At 33.6% G+C, this 19,572-nt stretch overlaps 1 protein-coding gene across 3 annotated transcripts in view; it reads right to left on the bottom strand.

Moving 5' to 3' along the window:
- The window catches only part of DTWD2 (DTW domain containing 2), a 186,973-nt gene that overhangs the window by 128,223 nt on the left and 39,178 nt on the right, over positions 1 to 19,572 (bottom strand). For all 3 annotated transcript variants that reach the window (XM_043978707.1, XM_043978704.1, XM_043978705.1), the window contains exons 2-3: positions 10,085 to 10,175; positions 8,366 to 8,460 (exon numbers count right to left, since the gene is read on the bottom strand). In XM_043978707.1, coding sequence (XP_043834642.1) covers positions 8,366 to 8,460; positions 10,085 to 10,175 — 186 coding nt within the window. The remainder of the gene's footprint in view (positions 1 to 8,365; positions 8,461 to 10,084; positions 10,176 to 19,572) is intronic.

Here is a 19,572-nt window from a genome sequence, read left to right on the forward strand (position 1 = left end):
TTGGTTGCTGTCTTGGGGAACAGGGAGTGAAGAGAGGAAGGAAGAAAAATTTGGAACTCAAAATCTTATAAAAATGAATGTTGAAAACTATCTTTACATGTAACTGGAAAAAAAATACTATTAAAATTGAGGAAAAAAATTTTTAATAAAAGTAAATTCACCAAAGTGAGAGGATTCTGAGACAAATTCAAGGTCTAGCCCTGCAAATAAACCCATGATAAACAAGGAAGGAAGCAAAAAGTAATCAACAGGGGAATAAAAGAAAAAAATACTAAAAACCATCAAGGACCTGAGAAGGAAGAAAAAATGTGTAAAAAGGCATAGGTAGGAAGCAGCTAGGTGGCACAGTGGATAAAGCACCAGTCTTGGATTCAGGAGTACCTGAGTTCAAATTCGGCCTCAGACACTTGACACTTACTAGCTATGTGACCCTGGGCAAGTCACTTAACCGCAACTGCCTCACCAAAAAAAAAAAAAAAGGCATAGGTAGATAAATCAATAAAGAAGACGGTAAGCTAGAGGGTAACAAGTAACAAAACATCTAAAACACTGCAAATGTCTCAATAAATATTGCAAGAAAAATAATATTAAAGCAACACCTGATGAAACACAGAACCCCAAGAATTCTCAAGAGTATGAAACTGGGTAAGATGTTCCAGAACAGCTAGAGAGAAAAAAGAACATACATAGAAACAAATGACAAAATGTATGATCTGAAAAGAATAATTATCAGAATAGACAAACTTGAATCCACAGTGGCAAGTCTCTCCAAAGAAGAAAATGAGAGAACAACAGAAAGGGAATATAAATAAGCAAAGGACAATCTAGAAGGGAAGCTAACAGTAACATTATAAGAACACATTGGAAGCAAAACACATTTATCTCAAAGATGGGATAAGAAGAGAGAAGTTAAGGATCATAAGCCTCCCAGAAAAATGGGAAAAGTAAAAAACAACTTTAACACTATAATGTAAGAAATAATGGGAAAAAATGCCCAGAACTTCTGAACACAAAAACAAAGCATCAAAAGAATAGACCTATTGTCTATGGAAAGTGTAATGATTGGAATGACGCCACCTACTGGAGACTTGCTGTGGAGACCTCCACCATGAGGAAAATGCCTCAGAGGCATTGTGGCTTTTCCTTGGCGTCAGGAAATGACACTTGCTCATGGGTGCTGTCTATCAAGTCTACCAGCCAATCAACTGGAGGAGCCTCCTATGGTCTGGGAGGAGACAGGAAGGAGGAAAGGGAGCCTGCGCAGAGAGCGCTGGCCTTTTGTGGCTTCCGGACTTGATGGTGGTGGCGGCAGAGGACTTCACAGGAGATTTGAGGAAAGATAGGAATGCCAGGCTGTTAGAATTCTGTTCTCAATCTTTTTCTTTCTATTTTCCAATAAACCCTTAAAAACCTAAACTCGTTTTATCAGTGATTTTTAGTCAGTTTCCCCCAAACTGGGGGAACACATTAGAATCCACATTTAGAATCTTAAATTACACAAAAGTAAAACAAAACAAAATAAAATATTCTATACTTTATAAACTCTAAAACCCATGGTGGTTAAGTTTAACAATTCCAATAACAACAACAACAAAAATTATGTAGGCAACCTGGATAAAGGCCTTCAAATTTAAAGTAAAGGAAATTCGTATTTAAAAAGACTATTATGGGGGCAGCTAGGTGGCGCAGTGGATAGAGCACTGGCCCTGGAGTCAAGAGTACCTGAGTTCAAATCCGGCCTCAGACACTTAACACTTACTAGCTGTGTGACCCTGGGCAAGTCACTTAACCCCAATTGCCTCACTAAAAAAAAAAAAAAAAGACTATTATGCAACCTCCAGAAATCACATAAGGACATGAAATAAAATGCTTTGAAAATCAAAGAAGCTCAAGATGCAAGCCAAGAGGACATAACCTGAAAACCTCAATGTAATCATTACTGAACAAAAGGAAAATAAGTATTTGAAGTATTCTGGGGGAAAAAAGTCATAAGAAAATTACTACTTACAAACAACACCAAATAAAAAAAGTTTAAAAAATACAACTACCAAGGAAATCACAAGTAATTAAAGAAAATACCCCTATCTTTACATTCTATTGAAAGGAAAAAAAATTCAAAAGAGAAAGATAGATGAGGGCACTATTAAGGGATTTCTTTATGAAGAGATAAAGAATTTAGAGAGATATAAGAAGTGATGGTGAAGGAAAAGACCTGAAACATCATGGTATAAACCTCACAACTCTCCCTTTCAGGGAATCAGTGTATTTTGTGAGATTGCATAACTGGACAAGTAAATAAATTGAATAATGGGAAGATAAATAAAAGGAGAAAGAAGAGGTCGAGGACCAAAGGAAATGTGTGATGTACACTAATCTAGTCCAAGTATTAATTCTGCTTATTTGTTATTCTTCTTCCTATTTTTTAAAGTATTATTTGTTATACAGAATGGCTCTCTGGAAAAAGGAGGAAAGAGACACTTAAAATTAATCAGTAAAAATATATTTTAAAAATAGCAAGTACAATCATACTATCAAACAAAGAAAAAATTCACAATACAGAAATAAACAATAAAATTACATTTTTCTAAATGGAACCATAAATAACAAATCAAAGTCAATATTAAATTTATATGCTCCAAATGCTACAGTATCTTAATTCATAAAAGGAAAAATTAATTGAAGTACAAGAAGTTGTAGATAGTAACACAATAATAGTAAGACATTAATACCCCTCTCTCAGAGTTGGATAAATCTAACAAAAAAATAAACAAAATGAGAAATATAGAATTTAGCAAATTGCTGGAGGAATTAGAGATAAAAGACTTATAGTGTCTTCTAAGTGATACCATTAAAAATATTACGTATGTCTCAGAATTACAGAGCTTTTATAAAAATTCCCACAAGTTAGTGCACAGATATTGGAAATAAATTTTAAAAGGCAAAAATAGTTAACACATCCTTTGTAGACTCAATTATAATTTTAAAAATGGTAATCAGTTCTAGAAGCATAAGAAAATACACAGATCTAACTGGAGACTCAATAATAATGAAATCCAATGCAAGAAATGGAATAAGAACAAAACCATTGAAAATTCATAATTGTGTGAAAGACATTGATGACAAAATAAGAGATCTTAAATAATTCAGTCTCAGAAAAGGAAACACAGCTTGGAATAAGGATGTTTTATCTCTTTCCTGTTAAGGATTTCTTTGGCAATCTGGTGACACCTATAGATTCATTCTTAGAATATCTTTAAATACATAAAATAAAATAAATACAATTACAAAGGAAAGTTTTCTATTGAAATACAGTTATCGAGGGTAGCTAGATGGCACAGTGGATAAAGCACTGGCCCTGGAGTCAGGAGGACCTGAATTCAAATCCGATCTCAGACACTTGACACTAGTTGTGTGACCCTGGGCAAGTCACTTAACCCTTATTGCCCTGCAAAAAAAAAAAAAAAAAAGAAAAGAAAAAAAGAAAGAAAGAAAGAAATACAGTTATCAAAATATTTTTAAAATAAGTTCACAAACCCCATATTAAAATTTTTTTAAAACTCATATCTGAATTCAGGTCTCCTTGATTTAAGGCCTACTGCTCTTGTCACTATGCCACCTAGATGCCTCTGGTGATAGGTAGGTAAATATAAGTAAAAATAAACATTGTGGGGAATCAGCAAATTAATCAAGAAAAATAATTTCAGAAAACTTGAAGGCTAAAAAATAAATACACAAAAATAACTTTTCTATATAATAATAATAATAACAATAATATCCACAAAGCAACAACAGAATGGGAAGCCCTATTCAAAATAACTAGAAAAAGCATAAAATATTTCTGAATTTCCTAAAGTACACTCAATACTTGTATCAGTTCAACTAAAGAAATAAAGAATTTTAATAGTTGGAGGAATATTTAGTATTCATATGTAGGTCCTGATAATATAGTAAAAATAATGCTGCTTAAGTTAATTTACTATTTTAATGCTATACCAATCAAACTATCAAAGGACACTTTAAAGAACACAATAAAACAAAATTCATTTGGAGGAACAAAAGATATATCTTATCATGAGAAACAATGATAAAGGTGGAAATGAAATGAAGACTAGCACTTGCAGATCTTACACTATATTATAAAGTAAAAGTGATGAAAATCATTTGGCTGTGGTTAAAAAAAGAGAAGTAAATAAATGGAATAGACTAGAAAAAGGAGAATTAGATGTAATGGAAATTAGAAAAGAACTCCCTTTTTAATAAGAACTATTGGGAAAACTGGAAAGCAGTTTGGGAAGAATTAGGTTTAGATCAAAGACATATACACAATAAATTAGATATGGCACCCAAATATGAATTTTCATGATATTAAAAAAAATTAAAAGAAAAGCAGATCGACAGGTAGGAGATATATTCCTAACCAAGTAAAGAATAGAATTATAAAAGATAAAATTGGTAATTTTGATTATATAAAACTGAAAAGCTACTGCACAAAGAAAATTATCACATATAGGATTAAGAGGGAAGCAAATGAATTGGAAAAAAATTGCATTAAATTTCTTAGATAAGGTCATTGACAAAAAAAGAAAGGTCCCATAAATGCCAAAATACTTATAGCAGCATTTTTTTTTGTAGTAGCAAAAAACTGTAAACAAAATAGATCTACATCAATTGGGGAAAGGCTTACTATATTGTATGAAATAACAAACAAGAATAATACAGAAAAACATAAGAAAACTTACATAAACTGATACAGAGTAAATTTAACAGAACCAAGAAAACAATGTAAATGGAAAGAATAGAAACCACAAACCAATCAGAGCTGAATTATAAAGAATAAAGTTGGCCTCAAAGAATATATATAAAAAAACATTTTTTCTCTAATATTTTGAGGAGGTTGGGGTCCACAAACATGGAACATTAAATTTGATGACAATTTTTTAATGTAATGTTTGAGAGGTTTTTGCTGAATTTTTCTCTATTTCCCCTTTTTGTTTTGGTTTTCCCTTTTTAAAAGAAGTCCTTGTTATAAGGACTATAGCTCCCTGAGAGAGGGGAGAGAGAAGGATACAAAGGGAAACCTCAGAGATTTTTAAATAACAACAATAAATCAATAAAACACTTTTTAAAAAATTATTATTATGGGGCAGCTAGGTGGCGCAGTGGATAGAGCACTGGCCCTGGAGTCAGGAGGACCTGAGTTCAAATCCAACCTCAAACACTTGACACTTACTAGCTGTGTGACCCTGGGCAAGTCACTTAACCCCAATTGCCTCACAAAATAAAAAAAAAAAAAAAGAAAAAAATTATAATTATTAGCTACTCTCTCTCTATATGTGTGTGTGTGTGTATGCTTTAATATAATTAAGGAAATATGAAATTCTACAAGAATAATTTGCATTTCCCATCACCAAAATATGTCTCTTTGATAGGCTTGCAATCTGTTTGCCATATTCTTCATCTACTTGTTTCTATTCAGGAGGTCTGTAATGTACATTACTGACAATGTTACTTCCATTCAGCCTCTAATCATCTTTATTAAAATGTTCTCCACAATTTGGAATTATGCCCAAAGGGCTATAAAGCTGTGCATACCCTTTGACCCAGCAATACCGCTATTGGGTCTTTTTCCCAAAGAGATCATAAAAAAGGGAAAAGGACCCACATGTACAAAAATATTTATGGCTGCTCTTTTTGTGGTGGCAAGGAATTGGATTTTGAGGGGCTGCCCATCAATTGGGGAATGGCTGAACAAGTTGTAGTATATGAATGTAATGGAATTCTATTGTGCTGTAAAAAACGATGAGCAGGTGGATTTCAGAGAAACCTGGAAGGACTTGTATGAACTGATGATAAGTAAGATGAGCAGAACCAGGAGAACATTATACACAGTATCATCAACATTATGTGTTGATCAACTGTGATAGACTTGATTCCTCTCAGCAATACAATGGTACAAGATAGTTCCAAAGGACTCATGATGGAAAAGGCTCTCCAAATCCAGAAAAAAAAAAGGATTGGAATATGGATACAGATTGAACCATACTATTTCTTTTGTTTTTGGTGCTATTGGGGTTTTTTTGAGGTTTTTCCTTTTTGCTCTGATTTTTCTCTTATAATATGTCTAATGCAGAAATATGTTTAATGTGATTGTACATATATAACCTATATCAGATTGCCTGCTGCCTTGGGGAGGGGGGAAGGGAAGGGAGGGAGGGAGAAAAATTTGAAACTAGAAATCTTATAAAAACAAATGTTGAAAACTATCTCTACATGTAACTGGAAAATAATAAAATACTTTTATAATTTAAAAAAATGCTCTCCAACAAGTTTATTCCCTCTGGTTCCTAAATTTTCTCACAGAAGTCTTAATATTCAATGCTACCTTGTCCCACCTCCTAAACAGACACTGACATCCTTTTACCTCATCAATTCAGTTCTTCCAATAAGTATGCAAAGATTTCACATTGAGTACATATTGTATATGTTTCCAGATAGTTTACAATGATTCTTAGTACCCTCTGTTTCCTCTGTCTGCAAATACAACAGTACTGTGGAAGCAGAAAGGGCTCACATAGTACTGAAGAATATTTTGTATTTTACTTTATTTCACAGATTGCAATGGCCAAATGGTAACTTAGTGGTCAACACTTAGTGATGAGCCACTTTATTCTTATATAAAACATTCAGACTATCCCTAAGATCAGGCTCAAAGTCTTTCTAGCTTGTTAGAGCCCACCAGTACTTACTCTTCACCAAAACTGCCTTATGAATCTAGGTGGCCTCCTCAACAGGATGAAGCAACAGAGGACTATGTTGATGTTGACCTAAATATATTTACATTCATAAAATGTATGCATACATATTAATACATCAAAGGCCTGTGAGTTCATTGGCATGCTAACTGCAAGTATAAGAATGTACTCTTCTGATACAGGTCAGAACTGATCATAGAGATTAAGTGACTTGCCCATGGTCACCCAGCAAGTAAGTGGAAGAGGTGAGAGGTGTGGCGTGTAAAACTATATGTGTGGTCACCTTATTTCTGTCCTAAGTTTGGGGAAAATTAGCTGGGGGTTCTAATATATTTGTTACTTATAAATTAGAAGCTTTAGCACCAGTTTGGGGACATTAAGCATTTATTAAAGCATTGCAAATATTGGTAAAAAGAGAAAAGATGGGTCAGAAAGTTAAGAAAATACCTATCTAGCCTAGAGCTCCAGCCTGGCCTGCTTCTTCCTCCAAGTCCTCCACCACGAGCCTGTCCAAGAGCCAAACTGTGAGATGAAGCTTCCTGTGTCCAGAGGAGAGGCAGTCTTTACACATTGCTTCAAGCTAATTAGCTAGCATCACCCAAATCCATTGGTTCACTGGACTTGAGGGTGGTCATGTGTTGAGGTCAGAGTTACACCCTCTGAGAACACACCCTCTTGAGGGCCAGGCAGGTGTGGTCTTAATTGAATTAACTTTAAGTTAATCAATGAAGTCAGTCAATCCAATCACTCCAATCAATCAATCTCCTCAGCTGCAGCCTTTGAGCATTCCAAAACCCATTATTTTCTCACAGGATAAACCCAAACTTTCCTGACTCCAAGTCCATCAATTTATCTATTATAACATAATATCTCTCTCATATACGTGTGTACCAGCATTATTTCCAATCCAATCCAACAAATATGTATCAGCTATTTACAATATTCAAGTTACCATGCCAGTCATCAAGAATAGAAAGACAAAAAAATACAGTCCATGATCTTAAGGGGCTAACATTCTACTGGGAAACATGATTCCATCTTACACAGATTCTGGACCAGAGTACTTTGGATGGGCTGCCTGATAAGGCAGTAAAGTAATCAAGACAACACTGAAATGAAAAGAGGCAAATTCAGACCAATGGTGGTAGCACTAAGAGAAAAGGACACTGTGAAAATGCTCTCTGTAATCCTGGGCTACAGGCAGATTTACAATAGAGAAGAGCAATTAAAGTCAGTAGGACCAGGATGTTAGATTTATGTTGTGAAAAGGCTGATGAGTCAATACAACACAGTTATATAGGAGAAAGGAAAAGAAGATCGGAACCCTCTTCCCACTTCAAAAAGAAAAAGCCTATATAATTTTTATAATAGCACTAATTTTGGGAATGGCTGCTATTAAATTTTTTGACTGCTTAAAAATATCAACTTGTCTCTCTTTATATAAATAAAATATGCTATAATACATCTTCATAAGATACAAGAATTCATATTACACTGGATTAGTTAGACCACTCACCCTGAGAAAGGATAGTTGGTGGACAAATTGAGGCCACAATTTCAAAATGTCTAAAAAAACCCCAGTAAAATAGAAGTTGAATTAAAAGTTGATTTACCTTTCTTCACTGAAGCGTCGACCAATCTTGACTTTAACTTTGTCCTGGGGAAGGCATGCAGCAAGCAGAGGTACTGTCCGTAATACTTTGTTTTCCTTTAATTAAAAGGCTAAATCAATTTTGCACAGATAAGCATACTTTTATAAACTCTTATAATGTACACATTTTATTTTAATTCACATATCACATGAGAAATATCAATCAAACAGCATTTATTATATACCTACCATGAGCCAAGTACTGTGCTTAATCTCTGAGATTATAAATACAAAGAATAAAACAATCTCTCCTCTCATGGAATTTACATACTATCTGGGGGGAAAACCAAGTACATATATAAATAAATAAAGTAAATATAAAGAGAATAAATACATGGTAACCAGAAGAGTACACTAGCAATTGGGGGAACCAGGGAAGGTTTCATGTAGAACGGGGTATTTGAGCTCTATCTTAAAAGAAGAGCTGAATCTATAATATGAGAAGAAAATATATATCAGGCATGGGGATGGCCAACAAAAAGGGAGGAACATAGGATATGGAGTGCTTTATGACCAGACCATAAAGTACAGGAAAGAAAGTAATATATGTATAATGAGGCTGGAAAGATAAATTGGGATAAGGCTGCAATAGCCTTTAAGAGCTAAACAAAGAAGTTTATATTTTATCCTGGCAACTGTATAGTAGTTTATTGAGTAAGAGAAAGGAAAATCACTTTAGCTGAGCATGGTGGCACATTCCTCCTAGTGGGAAGGCTCAGGCTGGCTCGAGTTGCTTAATGAGGTTAGAAGCCAGAATGCAAGGGTTGAGGAATGAGTAAAAAGAAGTAGAAAGCACCTGATGTAGATGGCTTTTTCTAGAAATTTGATCCTGAAAAGGAAAGATAGGAAACAAAAGCTTCAGGGAAAATTTTAGTAAAGTAGAAGGAGACTTGGGAGACAGAGCGTGGAAAAGATTTAGGGAGAAATCTGCTGGAGAGGACAGGAGGAGATAGGATCTATGGAGAATATAGAAGCTTTGACCTCAATAAGCTCAATGCCTCTACATTTTCCAAGGGAAGGTATTACCTTGTAGTCACAGAGTAGTAGGGGAAAGGAGGAGAGAGTGGAAAATTATGACCAGCAGTTTTGAGGTGAAGAAAAAGGAAAAAGAGAGCACATGTTTAATGTTCTCAGTCTTCTCACTAAAGTAAGTTTCCAGGTAAGACCAGAAAGGGGTGATGTGGAAGACTTGAAGAGAAGAAATTTAGAATTCATTTCAAAGACCTAATTTTAAAATGTTCTTCTATTTTAAAGGGGGAAAACATAGCTACATCAAACAAGTAGAATAAATTGGTTTTGGATTCAGATACAGATTAAGTTTATAAACTATCAAAGCAATACTTTTCTTCATTTGTAAAAAGCTAAAAATTCTCACTAGATGACATTAAATTTTCTAAATCAATTAAAATTCCTATGACCACAACTATGTTAAATTATCAAATTGTTCTTAAACAGTATTATAGTATTGCTATACTATATACTATATACCACCTATAAAACATTAATAAATGAGAAAAAATAGACACCATAAATAAAAAATAATTTTGCCAAGGAGAAAATATTATCAACTTAGTTCCAAAAGTGCTAATAAGCTAATATCCACCTGCCCAATATTGTTTCCCATTGCTTTTTTGGCATACTTTACTATTTAATTTCTATTACTTCCCACATCCTTACTTACCTCTGCTGGATGCTGAATTATATATAGATTGGTAGAGATATTTAGAGGATGTACTGGCAGAAATGGACATAAGCAGACCTTCTGGGGACGGCTGCAGAATTATGAGGGAAAAAAGAAAGTGTGTCAAAAATTAAGAAAATTTAATGCCATTTTAACGAAGCCAAACATTTATATAATCTCAATTGGTAAGTATGGTGTTATTGTTTAATTTAGCAAATATTGAGTTATATTCCCTTGTAAAAACTTCATATAGTTGCTACTGGAATTTACATTTTTTTTTAAATTAGGTCTTCCTTTATTTCTTTATTTAAAAAATAAGTTTTATGGATTTCAGGGGGAGAGGAGCTGTATCAATCATTTCTGGCTATACACCACAACAAATTTATTACCACATGGAACTGAAGTCTCTTGTAAACAAAGAAAAACGGTTAATCAAAAACAATCAGACAATAAATCAGACAAGTCTAACTTCATAAATCTCTGCCTCTCTGCCAAATGCAAGGAGGGATATTCACTTGTACATTACTAGTTTCTCAATTACTCAAAGTTCAACTTTGTTTTAGTAATTTTTTTTCATTTATATTGTTATAGATAGCATATTAGTATATTTAGTGTCCTTATTTCAACATGCATCAGCTCATACAACTGTTGCTCTGTTTTTCTGAATTCCTCATATTCATCATTTCTTACTGAAAAATTGCAATTATAATAATATCCCATGATTTGTGGGATATGAATATCTACTTAGTAAATGGTTCCATGTTGCCACTATGTATGTGTGTGTAGCATATTTGGTATTATATTTAATATTTATATTTATATATATATATTTGGCATCATGTACCTAAATATTTTGGCATATAATAGACCTTTATAATTTTTACTTCCTTAGAGTAAATATATGGCTCTTATTTTTATAAATAACATATCTATTATAAAGAATACTCACTGTTTGGAAAGACAAACAAGCAGCATCTTAAAATTCTATGTGAATATTACATTTTACTCTAATGCAACAGATTCACACTTACAGGATATACCAGTACCCTCGATATTACTTCTAAAATTTCAATCAAAAAGCATGTTATATATGTATATAAGTATGTATATTAGTATACATCCTCTACTAAAGGTCGGCTCTAACATCTCATCCTGATGAGAAAATGACTGGTTTTTACCAAGCAATGCAAGTACAATAAACATTCTAACAGTTACTTTCTACCAAGATGGATCATCTTTAGTTAAGTCAAGTGATGAAATGAATTATCTATTGTCTGAGGACCACCCTATAATAATGAGAAGCCTCATCTTCAGGCTAGTAGCAGAGAAATTAATTTCTCAGCAACAACTCTAGATCATTTTCTAAGTAACAGAGGGATTGGGATCTGCATTGTACTATGGAAGCAATGCCAATGGAATTACAAATCTTTAATGTGTTAAAATAGTATAATAGCCACACAAACCAATTTTGTTAACCAACCATTACACTCCCTCTACAAAAGTCCTTTTCTACCACATTATGATCAAACTATCAAGGTTTTAAATAGAAAACCAACAAACTGTGTCTGGGTCATCAAAAGATTAGCCTAAGAAAGCTCAGAGAGGTTCATCATCCAAGCTGGCTATTGAAATTCCATTAAACAACCTACTAAGATAAAGAGTGGGTTTTCATACTAAGGATGAGTAGAGGGAATAATCACACTCATGAAATCATAGAAACTTGATTTAACAGTGCACCATGACTGACTCAAATAAATAGGTGCTTAGTCCTGCTATTTACTACAAATCTGAATATAAACCTATGAACGGTTAGGAGGAGGAGGAAAGTACAAAACAGTACAAATTTCCATATTTCATAAGTCTTTGTTGTTGGTGATGTTTTTCAGTTGTGTCTGACTCTTTGTGACCCCATTTGGGATTTTCTTGGCAAAGATACTAGAGTGGTTTGCTAGTATTCCCTTTTCCAGCTCATTTTGCAGATGAGGAAACTGAGGCAAAAGGTTAAGTGACTTGCCCAGGTCCACATAACCAGTGTCTGACACCAGATTTCAACTTGGGTATTCCTGATTCCAAGCCCAGTACTCTATTCCCTGAACAACCTAGCAGCCCATTATAAGCCTTAAAGAGAACATAATAAGGGGGACAGCTAGGTGGTGTAGTGGATAAAGCACTGGCCTTGGATTCAGGAAGACCTGATTTCAATTCTGACCTCAAACACTTGACACTTACTAGCTGTGTGACCCTGGGAAAGTCACTTAACCCCAATTGCCTCCCTAAAAAAATTAAAAAATAAAAAATAAAACAGAGAACCCAGAACAAAAATATGTTAGTAAATTTGAGGATTCTATATTAATTGTAAATAACTGTTATTTAGTGACTATTTTATAATACAAGCCAGCAACAAAAATTCTTCCTAATACATATATATATTGAATAGAAGCAGGTTACACTTAAAAGTAACCAGCCTATGAAAATCATATATAATTAAATGAAATATTATTTAAATAAAGAAAATTACACTGGCAGAGAAAAAAATAAAATTATACATGATAATTATTTCAGTATGCTAGCAATTTGCCTACTTGAAAGTTATTGTATTTATACTGTCAAAAGAAGTTTTCAAAATTTGATTTATAAATTTTTTAAAAATAAATAATAATCTAACTAGGGTAATTTGCAACAATGGATTGAGAAAAAATAGTATAAACCACAGATTGTTTATTTGAAATATATAAGGAGATATGATAGTAAAGGACCATAGTAATTTAGTGTTTGATAAACCCCAAGATTCTAGCTTTTTGGATAAGAACTCACTATTTTACAAAAACTGCTGGGGAAGCTGGAAATTGATTTTGGATACCACCTCACACCTACCATACTGGCTAATATAAGAGAAAAAGAAAATGATAAATGTTGGAGAAGATGTGAAAAAATTAGGACACTAATGAACTGTTGGTGGAGTTATGAACTGATCCACCCATTCTGGAGGGCAATTTGGAATTAGACCCAAAGGGCTACAGAACTGTATATACCCTTTGACCCAGTAATGCCACTACTTGGTCTGTATCCCAAAGAGATCAGAAAAAAAGAAAAGGAAAAATTACCTATATGTATAAAAATATATAGCAACTCTTTTGTGATGACAAAGTATTAGAAATTGAGGGGATGCCCATCAATTGGGGAATGGCTGAACAAGTTGTGGTATATGAATGTAATGAAATGCTTTTGTGCTATAAGAAATGACAAGCAGGATGATTTCAGAAAAACCTGAAAAGACATACATGAACTGTTGCTGAATGAAGTGACTAGAACCAAAATACTTTTTTAAAATCATATGCCATATTTACAAAAATATCAATATAATTTGCTCAGATTAACAGAAAAGGAAATAGAGACGGCAGCTAGGTGGCACAGTGGATAAAGCACTGGCCCTGGATTCAGGAGGACCTGAGCTCAAATCTGGCCTCAGACACTTGACACTTACTAGCTGTGTGACCCTGGGCAAGTCAATTAACTCTCATTGTCCCGCAAAAAAAAAAAAGAGAGAGAGAGATAGAATACTTAAATAACTCAATCTTAGGGAAAAAATTGAACAAGCTATCAATGATCTCTCTAAGGAAGGAAAAATCACTGGGACCAGATGTATTCACAAATTAATTCTACCAAACATTTAAAGTACAATTAATTCTAATACTATATAAACTATTTGGGAAAATAGGCAAGAGTCTTACCAAATTCCTTTTACAACACAAATATAGTCCTAATACCTAAACTAAAAAGAACAAAACAGAGAAACACAACTATAGACCAATTTCCCTAATGATATCGAAGCAAAAATTTTAAATAAAATATTAGCAAGGACATTATAGCAATATATCAAAAAAGATCATACACTATGACTAGGTGAGATTTATACCAGGAATGCAGGACTGATTGAATTTTATGAAAACTATTAGCATCACTGACCATATCAATAACAAAACCAGCAAAAATCATATGATTATCTCAATAGATGCAGAAAAAGTGCTGACAAAATGCAACACCCCTTCCTCTTAAAAATACCAGAGAACATTGAAAAAAATGGAACTTTCCTGAAAATAATAAGTGGTACCTATCTAAAAACATTAGCAAAAATTATCTGTGATGGGGATAAGCTAGAAGTCTTCCCAGTAAGATCAGGGATAAAGCAAGGATGCCCATTATCACCACCAGTATTATTCAATACTGTAATAGAAATGTCAGCTATAGCAATAAGAGAAGATAAAAATATTGAAGGAATTAGAACAGGCAATGAGGAAACAAAACTATCACTTTTTGCAGGTGATAAGATGTTATACTTAGCTACTTTAAATAATTAACAACTTCAGGAAAGTTGAAGGATATAAATTTAATTCACATAAATCTTCAGTATTTCTACATATTACCAACAGTGTCCAGCAAGAAGAAATAGAAAGAGAAATCCCATTTAAAATATTGTAAAAAAATTTAAATACTGGGAGTCTACCTGCCAAGAGAAACCCAGGAACTATATGAAGCCAATTACAAAACACTTTTCATACAAATAAAGTCATATCTAAACAAATGGAAAAATACTTATTGCTTAGGGGTAAGCCAAGCCAATAAAATAAAAATTATAATTATACCTAAATTAATTTACTTATTCATTAGCATACCAATCAAACTACCAAAAATATAGAGCTAGAAAAAAAACAGGAACAAAATTCATGTGAAGAACAAAACTATCAAGGGAATCAATGAACATAATGTGAAGGAAGGTGGCCTAACACTACTAAATCTCAAACTATAGTACAAAGTGGTAATCAAAAAAAATCTGATACTGGCTGAGATATAGAATGGTAGATCAGTGGAATAGATTAGGTACACCATACACAGCAGCAAATGACCATGGTAATCAACTATTTGATAAATACAAAGATCCCAGTTTGGGGGACAAGAGCTCACTAACAAAAATTGCTGGGAAAACTGGAAAAACTAGGTATAGCCCAATATCTCACACCATTTACCAAGATAATGCCAAAATGAGAATATGATTTAGATATAAGAGGTGATTCCATGAGCAAATTAGGGGAGAAGGGAATATTTTACCTCTTGAATTTATGGATAAGGGAATAATTTATGAACAAAGAGACAAAGAATATCATAGGATATAAAATGAGTAATTTCTATTTTATTAAATTAAAAAGATTTTGCACAAATAAAACTAATGTATCCAAGATTAGAAGGAAAGCAGAAAACTAGAGGTTGGGGGATTATAGCAAGTTTCTCTTAAAGAGGCTTCATTCTCAAATAAATAGAGAATTAAATCAAATTTATAAGAGAATACAAGTTATTCCTCAACTGACAAATGGTCAAAAGATATGAATAGGCAGTTGTCAGAAGAAAACGTTGGTCATATGAAAAAAAAATGCTGTAAATCACTATTGATTAGAGACATGCAAATTAAAACAACTTTTAGATACCACCTCACACCTATCAGATTGGTTAATATAAAAGAAAAGGAAAATGATAAATGTTGAAAGGGATGTGAAAAAATTGGGACACTGGGCAGCTAGATGGCGCAGTGGATAGAGCACTGGCCCTGGAGTCAGGAGTACCTGAGTTCAAATCCAGCCTCAGACACTTAACACTCACTAGCTGTGTGACCATGGGCAAGTCACTTAACCCCAATTGCCTCACTAAAAAAATAATAAAAAATAAAAAATAAATTGGGACACTAATGAACTACTGGTGAAATTATGAATTGATCCAACCATTCTGGAAAGCAATTTGGAATTAGGCTCAAAGGGCTATAGAAATCTGTATGCTCTTTGACCTATTTGAACTCTGTATACTCTTTGACCCAGCAATACCACTACTATATCCCAAAAAAAATTTTAATGGAAAATGACCCATATGTACATAAATATTTATAGCAGCTCTTTTTGTGTTGTCAAAGAATTGGAAACTGAGGGGATGCCATAAATTGGGGAATGGCTAAACAAGCTGTGATATATGAATATAATGGAATACTATTGCACTATAAGAAATGATGACTAAAATGCTTTCAGAACAATCTGGAAAGACTAAAATGAACTAATATAGAGTAAAGTGAGCAGGACCAAGAAAACACTGTACACAGTAATTGCAGTACTGTATGTGAAAGATAGCTATTCTCAGCAATACAATGATCAAAGAAAATTCCAAAAGACAATGATATCCACTCCCAGGGGAAAAAAAAACTAATGAAGTTTGACTGCAGATTTAAGCATACTTTTTAAAATTCTCTTTATTTTTCTTGGGTTTCGTATTTTAGACTTTTGCTGGGGGCGGGGGGGGAATCTGTGTTTTCTCTTACAACATGGCTAATATGGAAATATGTTTGCATTACTGTTCATGTATAATCCATATCTAATGGCTTGCTATCTCAAGGAGAGGAGATGAGAGGGAGAAAAACAATTGGAACTCAATTTTTCAAAAATGGAAATGAACAATTATTTTTAACATATAATTTGAAAAATATTAAATATTAAATATTAAAAAATATATAAAAATTTTCATAGAAAAACAATTTTCAAATGCCATTCAATCCTACAAAGAGTATAGAAAATAGGTACCTCCATTTATTGTTGTTGAAATTACAAACTTATAAAAATATTTTTGGAGAGAAATCTAGCTGTGTATCAACAGGCAGCTAGGTGATGAGTTGAAGACCTAAAGTCAGAAAAACCTGAATCCAAATCTGTTCTCATATACTTACTAATCCGTGTGACCCTGTGCAACTTACTTAACCTCAGTCAATTTGGTTTCCCCAACCATAAAATGGGGATAATAATAGCACCTACCTTTAAACAGTAAACTGGGCCTAGCATTAGGAAGACTTAAATTCAAATCTAGCCTCAAACACTTTGTAGCTGTGTGATCTTGAGCAAGTCATTTAATCTATTTATCTCAATATCCTCATCTATAAAATAAAAATGTGGGCCATTGAAGAATGCTATGCCTGACCACCCTAAATAAAACAATGACTCATTACCAGAAAGCTAGATATCAAGTGATGATTTTTTTTGCCCACTGCAACTCATAGAAGTATAATTGAAATTCACAGTATTTTACAAGTAAAGATGCATACTTCCCATCTCTTGACAGGGAGTTAGCTGATGGAGTAGAAAGGCAGAATGAGATTTACATTTTCAGACAAGTAATGTGTGGATTTTTTTTGCTTAACTGATACAAAGGAAGACTTTTTAAAGGGGAGGCAGAGATTTAGGAAGGGAAGATTAATGATAATTATATTCCCCCCAAAAAAAGGAAAAGAAGAGTCAACAAAAAAAAATTAATGTATAGAAGATAACAGAAGGAAGTACAAGGGGAGACAAATAGTATTGTAGTGAAAATAATGTGTTGAATTTGTTGATGTATTTTTAAAATAAAGCTGAATGTAATATTCATAGTTTCACATAAAATTCTCTCTTTATTCTTTGCATTTGGAAATATTCATGCCTGTTGATGTTTGTCAAGTTCAGAATTTTTTTAAGACTAAGTTTAAAAGACAGAGGAAATGTACCTAGACAGAAGTCTATCTGAAAAAAGATAAAGACTTTCATGATATGCAAGTTCTATGTCAAGCTTCAATTGTGTCCAATTCTTCATGACCCCAATTGAGGTTTTCTTGACAAAAAATTATGGAGTGGTTTTCCATTTCCTTCTCCAGCTCACTTTACTGATGAGGAAACTGAGACAAATAGGGTTAAGTAACCTGCCCAGGGTCAAGGTTTTCCTAACTCCAGGACCAACATTACACTCTGCCACCTAACTGCCCATACTGGTCCATAGCTTGCAGATTTTATTCTCTTCCCTTTTATAATCAGAATATCTGTTCTTCAATCCTGTAGTACCATTGCTGTTCTCCAATGTCTTTTCAAAGTCAATTGATAGTGATTCAGCAATCACATCCATCAGTTCTTTTCAGTAGTTTCAATTCATCTGGGTCAGTGACCTGAACTCCTCAAGTACAGCTAAATATTCCCTTACTATCTCAGTACTTACTGTGTAAATCAGTTCCCTACTAGACATTTTGGTTCTGTCCTTTTTAGTCCAAAAATCATACTCCTTGGTAGAAAAAGCAAAAATTTTAAAAGTCTTCTCTTTGTCATTCTTTATCTTTCCCATTCCTTTCCCTTCCTATTCTTTCTTTGACCCTCCTCTTTCAGCAATATAAGGGGGGTTTTTTTGTTTGTTTTTTTTAATTTTTTTTCAAAATTTTTTTTTTTTAGTGAGGCAATTGGGGTTAAGTGACTTGCCCAGGGTCACACAGCTAGTAAGTGTTAAGTGTCTGAGGCCCGATTTGAACTCAGGTACTCCCTACTCCAAGGCCAGTGCTCTATCCACTGCACCACCTAGCTGCCCCTATAAGGGTTTTTTTTAACCCTTTAGTTGTAGGCTACAGAAAGGTCTATACACCTTACAAAAAAGGAAGAAAGTCCAGAGCAAGCAGCTAGGAATTCAAGGGACAAATTTCTAGGCTGCATCTCACTTGGAGGCAGGTAGATAAGAATTCAGAGTCAGGAAGACTCTTAAATTCAAATCTGAAATAAGATACTTATTAGCTGGGTGACCCTGAGCAAATCACTTAACCTTTGTTTCCTTAACTGTAAAATGGAGATAATGATAGCACCTATTTCACAGGATTGTTATAAGGATCAAATGAAAAAATATTTGTAAAATACCTGACACCTAATAGGTACTTAATAAATTATCCTTTCCTTCCTTCTTTCCTTTTTTCCTTTCTTCCTTGTGCTATAGATAGAATTTCCAAGAGAAAATCCCCACCCTATATAGTAGATAAGGTTATATAAAACTAGGATTTGGGAACACTCATGGACACATTTTGTAATCAGTCCATAAACATTTATTAAGCTTCTCCTATGTGTACTAAGCACTTTACAAATATCTCATTTGATCCTCATAACAAATGGAAGTAGATACTATCATTGTCTCCATTTTACAGTTGAGGAAATTGAGGCAAACATCTTAGGCAGCTGGAGCATGCAGGTTTCTTTATTTCTTATAACAGAATGCTTTGCATTAGTGAAGTGGTCCCTTGCATCAGTCTGACTCAATAAAAAGTCCCTGCCATGACAGATTTCTGCCTGTACAGACCTGGTGATTTTTCCACAACATAACAGCCACTGTTGTTAATGCTGTCTCTGCTGGGGGGGGGGGGAGGAGACAAAGGGTAAATACTAACCAGAACTAGAACCAGAATTATCAATATATATCCTTGTTCTGTACTGAACAAATGTATCCTCATAAGATAAGAAAACCTATTCTTTATATCCCTTGCTTGTTCTGGGTCAGTAATTTGTGTTATAGCATTTGTAGAACACTTTAAGGTTTACACAGTGCTTTACAAATATTATCTCATTTAATCCTCATGACAACCCTGGAAAAAAGGTGCTATTATTATCCCTATTTTAAAACCGAGGCAG

The sequence above is a fragment of the Dromiciops gliroides genome, chromosome 1, assembly GCF_019393635.1.
Source record: "Dromiciops gliroides isolate mDroGli1 chromosome 1, mDroGli1.pri, whole genome shotgun sequence".
Taxonomy (NCBI): Eukaryota; Metazoa; Chordata; class Mammalia; order Microbiotheria; family Microbiotheriidae; genus Dromiciops; species Dromiciops gliroides.